The sequence below is a fragment of the Anser cygnoides genome, chromosome 14, assembly GCF_040182565.1.
Source record: "Anser cygnoides isolate HZ-2024a breed goose chromosome 14, Taihu_goose_T2T_genome, whole genome shotgun sequence".
NCBI lineage: Eukaryota > Metazoa > Chordata > Aves > Anseriformes > Anatidae > Anser > Anser cygnoides.
This window is the reverse complement of record NC_089886.1, coordinates 16,070,257-16,082,730: the sequence shown is the minus strand read 5'-3', so window position 1 is coordinate 16,082,730 and position 12,474 is coordinate 16,070,257. Positions and strand designations below refer to the sequence as shown.

Genomic DNA, 12,474 nt, shown 5'->3' with positions numbered 1-12,474 from the left:
CTGGAATAGCAGCAGTAAGAAGACAGAACGTAACCTTTCTGTTACTCAAAGCCCCTGCCAGGCCTTGGTGTGCTGTGCGGGTGGGATGGGGTGGCTGAAGCAGAAGACAAGTAAGAGCACTTGGTATTGGTCAGCAGAAGAGTTTTGTTTAGAGCTGAGCATTGTCTTACTTTCAGGACCTGTGGCTTGTGTTTTGTTTGCTGGTTGCTGAAGCAAGTGTCAAGTTGCTGAACAAGTGCTGAAACAGTATAGTTGCATTGGGTGCGTTGGAAGAATTTCAGTTAAGGTAGTGTTGGGAGGAAAGCCAAGTTCAGTTCTTTGGTGTACCTGGTCCTTTTACGTATTATGGATTTGCTTTCATTTTCAATAAATAATGCGGCTACACCTCTGCATCTTTACGTTTTCTGCGGAAGGCCTAATTTCGGCTTCCTCCTTTTGTTGAAATTCAACATCCTAGTCATGGCAAAACACGTGATTTTCAGGCAGTGGCTTGTTGGCTTGGCTTCCATCTCTGACTGACCGTAGGTCACACAGTGGACGAACAGCACATCCCTAAATACAAGGCAGGATATTTATATTACTGCTGAACCTCTTCCAGATTGTGCACAGGTGAGAGACCCTATGGTTTTAGGCAGGAACCTGAAGTGCTCAGGACTTCAATTATGGTCACTTAGCAGACAACTGCAGTGTTTAGCACATTTCCAAATTCCCTCCCCTGCAGCTTTTTGTTGCCATCTCTGTGCAAATATAGGGCAGCAGAACTGTTGGATTGGAATGTGCTCATCTGCCTGGGGCACTTCAGTGCAAATTCTGGCAGTGTATCCCAACCCCGCTCTAATTAGCTTTGCACATGAGAAGAGGTTGCAGTGCTGGCTGTTTGGGGAGCGGTAACCTCCTGTAGAGGAGACAAGGAGACAGAACCGCTGGTTATGTCTTAAATTGCCACAGTTAGGTTTCATCAGAGCGTGTTGGAAAAGTGTTCTTCTGACATTTTGTAGAAGGTTGCTGAAAAGTTGATGATTTTGGAGAAGGAGAGCAATATTTAGGCAAATAATCTTCCACAATGGAATAATATGAATGACAGGCTTGGATGAACACAAGGAATGTCTAAAACAGAAATTCTCATAGCAGCTTTTTTTTTTTTTTTTTTAACCTCACCATTCCTTTTATTACATTCAAGTTAATATTGCTATCCCAGCAGTTTTTAGGAAAGCCTCTGACAGCTTTTAACACAACAACCATTTTCAGGGCTCTGGCTGTGGAGAGTGACCTTTTTATAATTGACACAGCTCAGGATGAAGCCATTCTTTTCAAAACATGGGTCTCCCAAAGAAACCTTTAACCCCTAGACTGAAAACGGCCACTTAAATGCAAGCTGTGCCTACTCAGCAAGTAAGGCATTTAAAAGTAGAGCAATTTAGAAGGAAAAAAAAAGACATATTTCAATTTGATCTGCTTGTTCCTTATCAAAAGACTGAATTCTGGTAAGAAATAATAAAAATGCGATACAAGGAAAATGTAAAATATTCTATTACTATGTTTTCCTATCTGCATAAAAACAAAATTCACTGTTAACACAATTGCAGGTTTTTGTAATTCCGTGCTGCATCCTGCTGATACTGGGGATGTCTGAAAGGAACAGGCAAGTTGCAATGGGCAGAAAAATCCTCAGTTCTGCTGTAAAACTGCAAGTGAAATCCACCATGCTCTAAATGAGGCAAAAGTTACCTTTTTTTGCCTTTAGCCTCTCAAAGTTGTGCTGAACTAGAGATTTATATTAATTGACAAAAGTAAATAAAATTTCATTTCTTAATAAAAGTGGCAAGGTAGGATTCCTTCATAGTGCATTATAAAAACAAAAGTTGGCACTGCCATGGAATTGCTACAGGGATGAGATAAATAATGATGTTAAAAAAAATAATAATATGCAAGATTGAAGCCCATTTGTCTGATACAGTTACATAAGGATAGTATTAGAATTTTGGTGTAATAAATCTAGATGAGGAAAAAGAATAAGAGCATGTTTGGGAATAATTGTTTGTTCACAAACAGGTGAACTAGATGACCTTAACTAGATGACCTTATGGAGTTTTTAGATGCCTAATTTATGTTAGTGTATGCCAAGACTGTATTCTAAATTTAAAGTTATGTAGTAGGCTAGACACATATTTCCATAAAATATGTGACTAGCTATGTGCAGTTTCCTTTCTAATTGACAGAATGTACTATAAAAGTCAACTTTAATCATTTCAGAGGACACCTAAGATAAAGTGCTATTCATGTGAAAATATCCAAAGTAGCTCCAGCTGTAAACCTGAGTAAAGAATACTTCAGTGTAGAGATTTTTCTTTTTTATTTGACATATTTTCCTTGGTGTTTTCACAAATTCAGCAGACTTTCTGCTACTTTAAAAAAAAAAAAAAAAAAGAAATTGATTTACTGTTTTTAAACTTAATGATTCATTAAATGAAGGTTCCACAAAGCTGAGAAGCACAGTAAATATTGTGGTCTTTGATCCTAGAAACTAGCATTTCAAAAGACACCAAAGACAATTATGGGCAAGGATTGTGGATCTGAAAGATCATTCTGGTTACTATAAATACACTGACTAATTGGAAAAGATAGATTTGAATGTGTGTTCTGATACTCACATAATCCAGTGCATGTGTCTCTTTGGACCAGCCAGCTTGATCCAGGTTCGTGCTCAGCTTATGAGATCTTAACTAAGTCTATCACAGCATGTGGATTTCAAAAATACAATTACAGTTAATGAAAAATACTAGTTTCCAGTTATCTAATTCAGCATATGTAATGGCAATAATAAAATGAAGAAATTTAAATTTGCAGTTAAATTTTACACTATTTGCTGGGGATGTTGTAAAATTACTTGCTTGAGATGAATGCCTAAAATCCATTCGATTTAGGGAGGGGAAGTACGGAATTCTACTAATGTGGCAGAAATTTGCTTTGAATAGATATGGAAAGCTGAATTCTGCAGTCATTGTGAAGCTGTAAAGATTGTCTTCAGCTCTGTCCAAATTACGTTGAGAAAGGGTTGCCTTTCCCTCTTCCTGTTGCTGCAGTTCCTAGTCACACTTCGGTTTGCACACAGCAATGTTTTTCTAATGGTTCAGATACTTTATTAGCAAAGCAGCAGACAGGCAGCATTAAAGGAATAAGAAATACATTAAATGGGAATAGTTGCCACTTACATATTGATGAGCTGGGGTTCAGGTGCAGATAGATTAGGCCCTGACTTGAGTGCCAGGAAACTTATGCTGAAACCTGGAAACCATGGCATTCTCATCAGGTGGTGTAAGGACTCAGGACCAAATGGAGGGACTTCAGTGGTGTGTTGATAAAAAAGATTTAAAAAAAAAAAAAAAAAAAAGTCCTCAAACCTCATTAATAATGTAGGCAACACGACTCCTGGTTTCTACTATTTCCTTTCAGACGCCTTGAAACAGATGATCAAAATGTAATAACAATCAATGTATTTTAAATGTCACCTCCGTTATGTTCATTCAATTTAATCAAGACATGCCATCATTTTCCAGGTGGATTAATCTTATTAAGTAGTTATGTGGCTAATGTAATGTAGCTCTTAATTAACATGTTAGCAAGCAGAATAGAAATATGGACCCTATGAAGGGTGGCAGCTGTGGTCTTCTGACAATACACCAGGGTCCTCCAGGGCTGTCTTAGCAGGAGCCAAGTATTTGACTAAGTTCATTAGAACAGAGAAGGAGGTATTTTAACTTACTGTGATTGTGTTGATAGCGATAGTATGAATTGCTGTGTTCAAAGCTACTTAGTGAACTGCATATACCATCAGAGGTGATTGTTATGGTGATGCAGAAATCCATGCTGGTACGTATTTGTTCTTTGTTAAATGCTGTGAACTAACAGATCTCAATTTCGTTTCAATTCTAATTCACTTTTGGTTCTGAAAACAGCGAATCGTATGAAGCCATACCCACAGGAATGTGAAAATGTGCCTGCGTTTTTAGGTGTGTCCAGGTCATAAAGAAACATGTAGTTTAATTTCACTTGCAGGATCAGACTGTTTGACTGCAGCTGAGCCAGAGCAGTGGTCTTAAGCTGATGGTCCCTTTGCAGAATTTCTTTCTTTTCACCACAATAGAAATATGGAATATTGGCCGACAAACCTGAGACATGGATTTTGTTTCAGAAGCTGTTTTGCTGGACCTCTGAAAACTCATACAAATTCAGAAGCTTCCTTTCTCCTCACTTCACTAAATAGAGCTCATTATTACCTCAGCATCTTCAGCATAACTGAAGTTCAAGATGTGGCATAGCAGCTTCTCCAGACCCTCATTTCCTGGCTTTTTACTTTATTATAGCTCTGGGAATTTGTTTTGCATCAGCAGTCAATCTACTTTACACATTTCAAAAAAGTACCTGTGTTTCACTTTGGTACTAGGGCACTTAGGTACTAGTAGTAGATATTTTGAAGTCTATAGAGGGATTGATAAGTGAGATAATAGTGCATAACGCTGAATTTTACACTGGAAAAATGCATACAGAAAACACATTTTCTGCTTTTTTAAAAATTATTTATTTTAAATTATTTTCCTTTCTGAAACAACAAGAAATGCCTGATTATATGAATCAATAGCAAATTTACCCGAAGAAAAAAAAAATCAGTCATTGAAAACAATAGTAATTATTGTGCTTTGGTTGTTGGTGTGGTTTTTTTTGTTTATTTTGGTTTGTTTCAAAAAGTCAGTGGATTGTATTTTTTTTATATTGAATGGCTTTCTTTACACAGCTATATCATAAATTTCTTTGGAATTCTGAGTCAATTGTAAAAATTCATAACTATATAACAACAGACCATTATGTTAGATCAAAAGATAAGGAAAGCCACGTCTGCAGCAGACATTTATAAGAAATTGAGAGGTACAGGAAAAGAAGTGAAGGAGAATGCTCTTTAACCAATAATTGTGATATTTATTCCTTGTATTTAATTTGTGGTTGTCCAGCTGATCTTGGTAGTTCATTATGGGTCCATTGGGATGGCTATTCAGGTAGATATTTTTCCAGCATGGTATCAAGCCACTTTACAGTCAGCACTGCTAGGCACATAGTCAAAGTGCTGAAGTTTCAGTGGTTTTTTTTTTTCAGTTTTGCTGCTTCAGTGGGATGTCTGTAGTGTAACACTGGTGGTAGCCAGACTTAATTTTTATTTTTTAATTTTGACTATGGTATGGGAGAGGAGTCTCTAATACCAAGTGTATCTGGTTTCAGTGTAGATACAGTTCTGCCTGCATAGCTGACACTGCTTGCTGTTATTTAAATGAAAGGCTGAGTGGGCATGTTGTACCAGCTGCCACCTTGAAGCTGACCTCCAGCTCCAAGATGAGGCCAGCTGACAAGTGGGGGAGTTTGCCTTGCTGTTGTCATGTATTGCCTGCTTGATAGCTTCAAAGGCAAATGTACTCGAGTGCTAAAACAGTCTTTTCAAATGTATATGCCAAAATAGTAATTCAACTGGGTAAATAACACAGCAGTTTAAATGAGTAAGTGTTATTTAGTTGATAAATATATGTTTGACTGAGAGATTGAAATGGCTCCCCTGGGTAAAAAGAAGAAGTATGCTTTTAAAACTCTCTTTTGCAGATGTTTATAGAGAGGAAATCATAGGGGGGAATCAAGTATCCATAGGGTTATGAGATAAACAAACAAAACTCAGAGACAGCCACCTACAGCAGAAGTAATGGTTTTGTGTTTTATTTGCTCACAGTAGTATGAGTTCTTTGGATTAGTCTTTCTTCCCAGATTTGTCAGTTTGTCACATCTGTAACTTCACTTAACTGCAGTTTATGTTCTTTGAATGTGATCTGCAGTGGTCCATCAAAATGGAAAAGGTTCCAAAAATAGCTGGAGGGAGTGAATCAAGTGGAAAGATGCATTCTCTGCATTAAGAGGTGAAGACAGAAGGAAGCTATAAAAGAAGTTTACTTTAGGAGTCTCTAGAGACAAAGTTTATAAGTGAAGCTGTTAGTGGAAAAAAAAAAACTATTGGAAATATAAAGCTAGGTGTTCTGCTTTTTAAGTTAAAGTAAACTTAAGCCTATTGTCTGAGAATTGATTCAGTTTTCATACGTACTTTGCATTTCATTTCTGTGTTTCTTAACTTGTGGAGGAAGGAACATTGAAGAGGTCAGTGTCGAGACCCTTCCTGTAGTATTTTTTTATGTGACTGCTGTGCATTACTCTTCAAGGTGAGAGTTTTTAATAAATCATTATTAATATTTCTGTTTTGCAAATAGTCACCTGAGAACATCGAGATCATGAGCAGCTCAGGTGCATTGGCTGTGACAAAGCAAGGAGCAGTACCAAGATGCTCTTCCACGTTAGGCGTTTCATCATAATGGGAGAGTAATTCAGCATGAAGTTATGAGAATATAATTCAATAATGCATAGTCTTTAGAGCTCTGCTTGCTTCCTGGACTTAAAACTTTACAAGAAGTTAGTTGAAAATATAAAAATCCTATTTTAGGAGGACCTAAAGCATTTCTAAGTCATGTTACTTCAGCATTATAACCTAGAGCCATAGAAACAAGATGTGTTACATTCTTGAAACTAAAAATAAGGGACCCTTTCACATGCCAGAGGCAAGGCAGCAGCCAAGTTTCTCATACACATGGCATGGGTGCAGAGCAGGATATGCCATACTAGAAAAAATAAAGACTTAAAGATAAGGGGTCATTTATGTTAAGTATGTCTTGATCACACATCTATCACTTGATGCTCATCTAACTCACTCTTAAAATCCTCTACTGCATTGAACTTCTCAAGCTGTCACAATTCTTTTCCTAAGCAGAGTAGTCTGAGCCATATTCTAGAAGGAGTGGTTTGGAGAACTGGAAAATGGGTCATTTATGTACTAGAGCAAGAAAAGTACGTCTATGGGGAAATGCTTCCTAAAATAATTCCAAATTGAACAGGGTTATTTCAGTGTTAGTAACCTGAATCATGTTTTTAGGTTGATTAAATAAATTCATGTGCCTTATCTGCTGTTCTAACAAAATTTTAAGGTAGTAACTTCATAATTTCAATGAGAAAATACAAAAATGGTTCCCCTAATGGTTTTAGGGGAAAGTTTGATATTTGGTAGGTTGTTTACCTGTGAGTTGCGCACTGTAGTAGTAGGACTGTAATGCTGGTTCTCTTGATGGTTGGAATATTCTGTTTTTAGCTTAGTTGATGTATTTGAAGGTTACATATTCCTACAGACACCTTTCTCAGCTGTACAAAACAAGTTTGGAAAAACAAAGGAGGCTAAGGCTATGTTCGTCCAGAAGTACTAAAACTTGAGCCTCCGTTGAAGATCTGTCTTTTACTAGGGGTAGGAATTCAATTTATTTGCCAAGTAACTCTAGGGAATATATATTCAGTTGACTTCAAAGCAATATTGTTAGCAAAAGTTAATGGTGGTGTTTTGGGGCTGTTTTAACAGCCAGTGAAGCCATAAACTCCAGCAGAGACTATGGTGGTATTACTGGTGCATGCTTGGAGACCTTTTTGCACTTGGATAAAAGTGAGGTCGAATGGCTGAAGCAATATGCAGTATTAATCTCTATTTGATGTAGAATAGAAGAAAAAAAAAAAAGGCTTGAGTCAAAAATCTGTAAATCAGATGTATGCACAAGGTCATTCAACACCATGTCAATTCTGAGGTGGTGTAACGAGCATTCATTTTACTAAAATTTGCTCTTAGAAGGGTGGCTACTAATGTGGGACACGGCTACAGATTCACATCCGTTTTATGTGAGGCTTTCAGAAGTAGATTACATCTGCTGTATTCTACTTCTCAGAGGTTTGCACCAGCTTTGGTGGACTGAGGCAGCTTTGTTGTAGTCATGAAATTGAGCAAATTGAAAAATAGATAATTCAGATAATTGGTTGGTGAGTGGACAGAGAATACTGGAAGAGGCACTAGTGTACTAATCTTCTCACCTTTATTCCTTATACTGTTTTTATCATAATAATAATGCCTACTGTAATACTTCCTGGAAATAGCTTTTTCTTTGAATGTTTCTCTTTCACTGTGAATTTATTGCTCCTGAAGAACGGAATTCTTTAGAATGAGTCAAGGAGTCTGTTCACAGATTACATACAGCTGATGTTCATTTAAGTATGTACAGTCTGCTTCCAAAGAAATAATTTACAGAACACATTTCAAGAGCATGAGGAAAAAAAAATTATTGCTATGACTTGGAAATGTGATGTGTAGTAATGTGATGTACTGAAAGGAGAAGAAGGAGCTTCAACTTTTAGTTTGACTTCCAGTTCTGTAAGTGATCCCAGTGCAGCCTTCAACAGGTGCTTTCGTGTGTTCTGCATCTGCTTTCCTACCCACAGAGGTATGGAGTTAATTTAAATTCTAGTGTGATGGTGCCTGACTTCACAGAGGTAGGGACTTTGAAATATCCTCCGCTGCAGTAATCAATTAGAAATAAAATCATGTAGTTTTCATGAAACATTACGTGTTTGGCTCTGGTTGATGTGTCTGCAGTTCTTGTGCAGATCTAAGGGCATGATGCTTGACATTCTCAACCATTTCTCCTTTCTTTGCAGCCTGTCTTTGCAGCTTCTTCATTTTTGTCAGTGCCATAATGTTGTAGAGCCATTAGCATGGAAAATGAAAAAAAAAAAAAAAAAAAGAAAAAAAAACAACTTACCAAAACCTGTACAGCAGTTGGTATTCAGAGCATTCTTTTACCATTTCAAGACACTGCCAACGTAATATCTGTTTCATTATGTACAAGTGTAAGTGCTGCTAACGCAGATAATTTGGAATCTAAAATTGAAACCATGCTATTGCAGCTCTCTCAATTAAAGATAGTCAAGACAGAAAAGTTATTGTGTGTTTACCTGCTGGAATTATATGTCATTCTGAGCCATCCTGTTACATTCATACAGTGCTGGAAAACATTTCAGCAGTAACTCACCACTGATTGAAAATAGCATTACACCATAACAAAAATACAAAGGAAACAGTTGAGCTTTTAACAAGTACTGTCAAGTTGTATTATAGGTATCAGTACCATCCAGTGTGTGTTAACATACACACCGTGAGATTGTCATGATAGCTTCAGACTTCTGTGATGGTAACAGAAATTTCAATGTTTTTCTGAACATAATGAAAAGACATAATCAAACTTTACTGTATACTGTAGCTTGAAAATACTCCATATGTAAATTATGTGTAGCCTCAGAACCATCATGTTCAGCTGCCAAACAGAAGAGATTTGCACCGTGTTTTAAAGGCTATTTCATGGGCTGGAAGCCAGAGTGCTCAGCCAGAAGGGCCTCGTGTCTTGACTTCTATAATGCATTCTGAAGAATGATGGATTTTAACCAACCCAGCAAATCTGCATGGGAAGAGGGAGACCTGTAGACAGTCTTTCTGCTTCAGGCAGAGAGAACTTAAAAGCACCAACTTGAGATGTACTAACTTTCTTAAAAGAGTGAGAAGGTGCATGTTAGAGTACAGACACTGTCCTCTAAATCCTTTTCTGTGCATTTCATTTCTTCAATAAACTCTTGTCTATGACCCAGAGCTTATTGGACTACTTTACTATATAAAGCAGTAGTAATGAATATTTGCAATCAGTTCATTCAGATTGAAATTATAACTTCAGTTCACCTTTTTGATATTTATATATATGTGTGTGTGTGTGCGTTGCACAGAAGGTTCAGCTGAAAAGAGCACAAGAAAATTTGTATGTGCTTGATTGGCTCAACTGTTACTGTATTTGATCAGTAAGGAGTAGTCATGGAATTCAAAGTTTGGAGGGATTAGAAGATTTCAGGTGCTCCACACAAAAAGGGTCAAAGCTACCTTTCTTAATACATATGGGACAAATTCTTACATACTGTTCGAAACAGCAAACAGATTGCATCAGAATAAGAAAGTCACAGTTTTATATAAACGGCATCACTGCTACGGATATTCATCTTGAATGGCGCTACTAAAAATGCCTGTATTAAAAGCAGTTATCTCACTTGTTTGTTTTTCATTTTATAGGACCATGGGTAACTAGGAATAGCAGCATAGACAGTGGAGAAACAGAAGTTGGCCGCAAGGTCACCCAGGAAGTGCCCCCTGGAGTCTTTTGGCGGTCTCAGATCCATATCAGCCAGCCACAGTTCCTGAAGTTCAACATATCCTTAGGGAAGGATGCTCTTTTTGGTGTTTATATAAGAAGAGGACTCCCACCATCTCATGCCCAGGTACTTTATCAATGTATTTCTTAGCTTTAAATGTGAAAATGCAAAAGTTTGGAGAATCTATATTAGATTTATGTTTGAGTTTATGGAGCTTAAGTTTAGGGATTCTGTGCAGTATGCTGGGAATTACTTAATTTGTGATATTTGCCCTGGTATTAAGATTTCTAGGTTATTACATACCCTAACAGAACATTGATGAAAGAAACTACCAAGGATGATGTTCTTGCTGGTTAGGCTGTTAAAGTAACTTTGTTTGGCACTCGAGGTTTTAAATCTCTGAGGAAATCGTGGCATCAGTTGCAATAAACTTATCCAGTTATGCACCGGTCAAAAATGATGAATGGAGATGGTCAAATTCACAGCATCAAAGCATGGTATACAGCTGGAATGAAAGAACAGCTAGATATGATAACACATGATTTTCTGGGTTTACTTCATAGAACTTTCAAACTCCACATCCTGGTAAAATGGCATTTGGTGGGCATGCAAAAAACTTTGGCATCACTACTACCCAGCCATATTAGAGGACAAAATGCAGTGGTCATATCTGGAAGGCTTTTATTTTACTACTCTTCCCTCAAAGGTGGTATTAAGGTATATTGTGTCATTTAGACACTGAGCAAGTCTTTCAGTTGGGAACCACAGTTCTTTATTTCTAACCAGCTACAGAATTGAAAGCTCAACAACAGCACTTTTTTTTTTTTTTTTTTCAGTAACCCTGTAGTACCGAGCTAAGGGCTGTAGGTAAAGGTAGTTTTAAAGTTAGTGGGGCCAAATTTATGTATTGTTTTCTTTTAGGTTGCTCAGTGGTGTTTGGATTTCTTTGTTGTAAGAATATGTAGACATTTTATTTTACAGAGAGAAAAAATGTATTGGAAGTTATTAATGTGAATGGAAAGAATCTCGTTTACTTAGATTAGAACTGTAATGAGAAATAATATTTTGCAGTTACACATACTAAAAGGAAAGAGCCTCCATCCTTTAGAGAGCAAGGGAAGGAGAAATAGGAACCAGCTTTTGGAAAGGAACCCTTCTTTCACACATATCCTTGCGGCTGAAAATCAGTTCTTCATTCAAAAATTGCCACCTTAACTTAAATGCTTTATCTAGGATATGAATTCCAAAGATCAAATGTAGAACTCCAGGCTCCCTTTTGGGAGAGCCCTATTTAACATTGATAGATGCCTTTCCCTGAGTTGCAAAGAACTGATGCTATGTTTTCATTTGGAAAGCAGACTGCAATTACATAAATGGTTAAGCTAAAAGCAGAGAGGCTTCAACACAATTGTGTTGCCATACAGAGAAAGTATGTTCATAGTGCCTGCAAGAGATACCAGCCCTGAGAGAACTGTGTCCATGTGCAGGCACAAACTTGTGGTACAAAGAGTGAAGCAATGAACTTTCTGTGGAAAGTACACGTATGTAACTGAGTTTTGGATCTGTTTCCCAATGTGAAGTAAATTTGTGGAAGTAGCGTGCATTGGATCATGTTCTTTGGTTGTTATTCTTGCCTATAGGCTGAATTGAAATCCAAAATCTTTAGGCTGATTTGGGTAAAATGAGAGAAGAGATTTACAAGGGTTTGTGACCTCTACTTTTAAGAATTTGTGAACAGGTAACTTTATGATCAGCCAAAATCCATTGACTTCTTGTACACTGTTGTGAAGTGTTCTTTGAGTTACTGAATATCTCTATATATCTGATACCCAGATATATCTGACTGGTAAGAAATAAAGACCAGCAGACCACAAAACAAGGAGGAATGGCAAGAGGTTATTTTTCTGTATAGCTGGGGCTAGCATACAACATCCTGAAGTTCCGTACAGTAATTAGGTAGATTGGGAAAATTGCAATGGATAGTTGAATAATTTTCAGTCATTTTCAGATATCCATGCATTGTAGAAGATATCCACAGAGAATATGTTCCAAGGCTGGGGCCTTTCTTAAGAGTGTTTTGATTTTGGCACTTGCATTTCAATATCTTGTCTTGGGGGTGAGATTCAGTCTATGGATCTTTGACTGTACCGGTGAGGTTAACAGCATAATTCATTGAGCATTAATTCATTTAGTTCAGAATTTCTGCACTCTCTTTCCATATCATTCCACCATGGAAGAAAAAAAAAAAAGGAATTTAGTTGAGGAAAACAAACAGAAGTATAAATTATGAAGTAAAAATGGCTCAACCAAAACTCCAAAATGATTGTCAAGATT

General features: G+C 37.1%; 1 protein-coding gene across 11 annotated transcripts in view; it reads left to right on the top strand.

The window, feature by feature from the left end:
* TENM2 (teneurin transmembrane protein 2) overlaps positions 1 to 12,474 on the top strand; it is a 1,595,068-nt gene that overhangs the window by 1,471,043 nt on the left and 111,551 nt on the right. For all 11 annotated transcript variants that reach the window (XM_066977122.1, XM_066977125.1, XM_066977123.1 and 8 more), the window contains one exon: positions 10,061 to 10,266. In XM_066977122.1, coding sequence (XP_066833223.1) covers positions 10,061 to 10,266 — 206 coding nt within the window. The remainder of the gene's footprint in view (positions 1 to 10,060; positions 10,267 to 12,474) is intronic.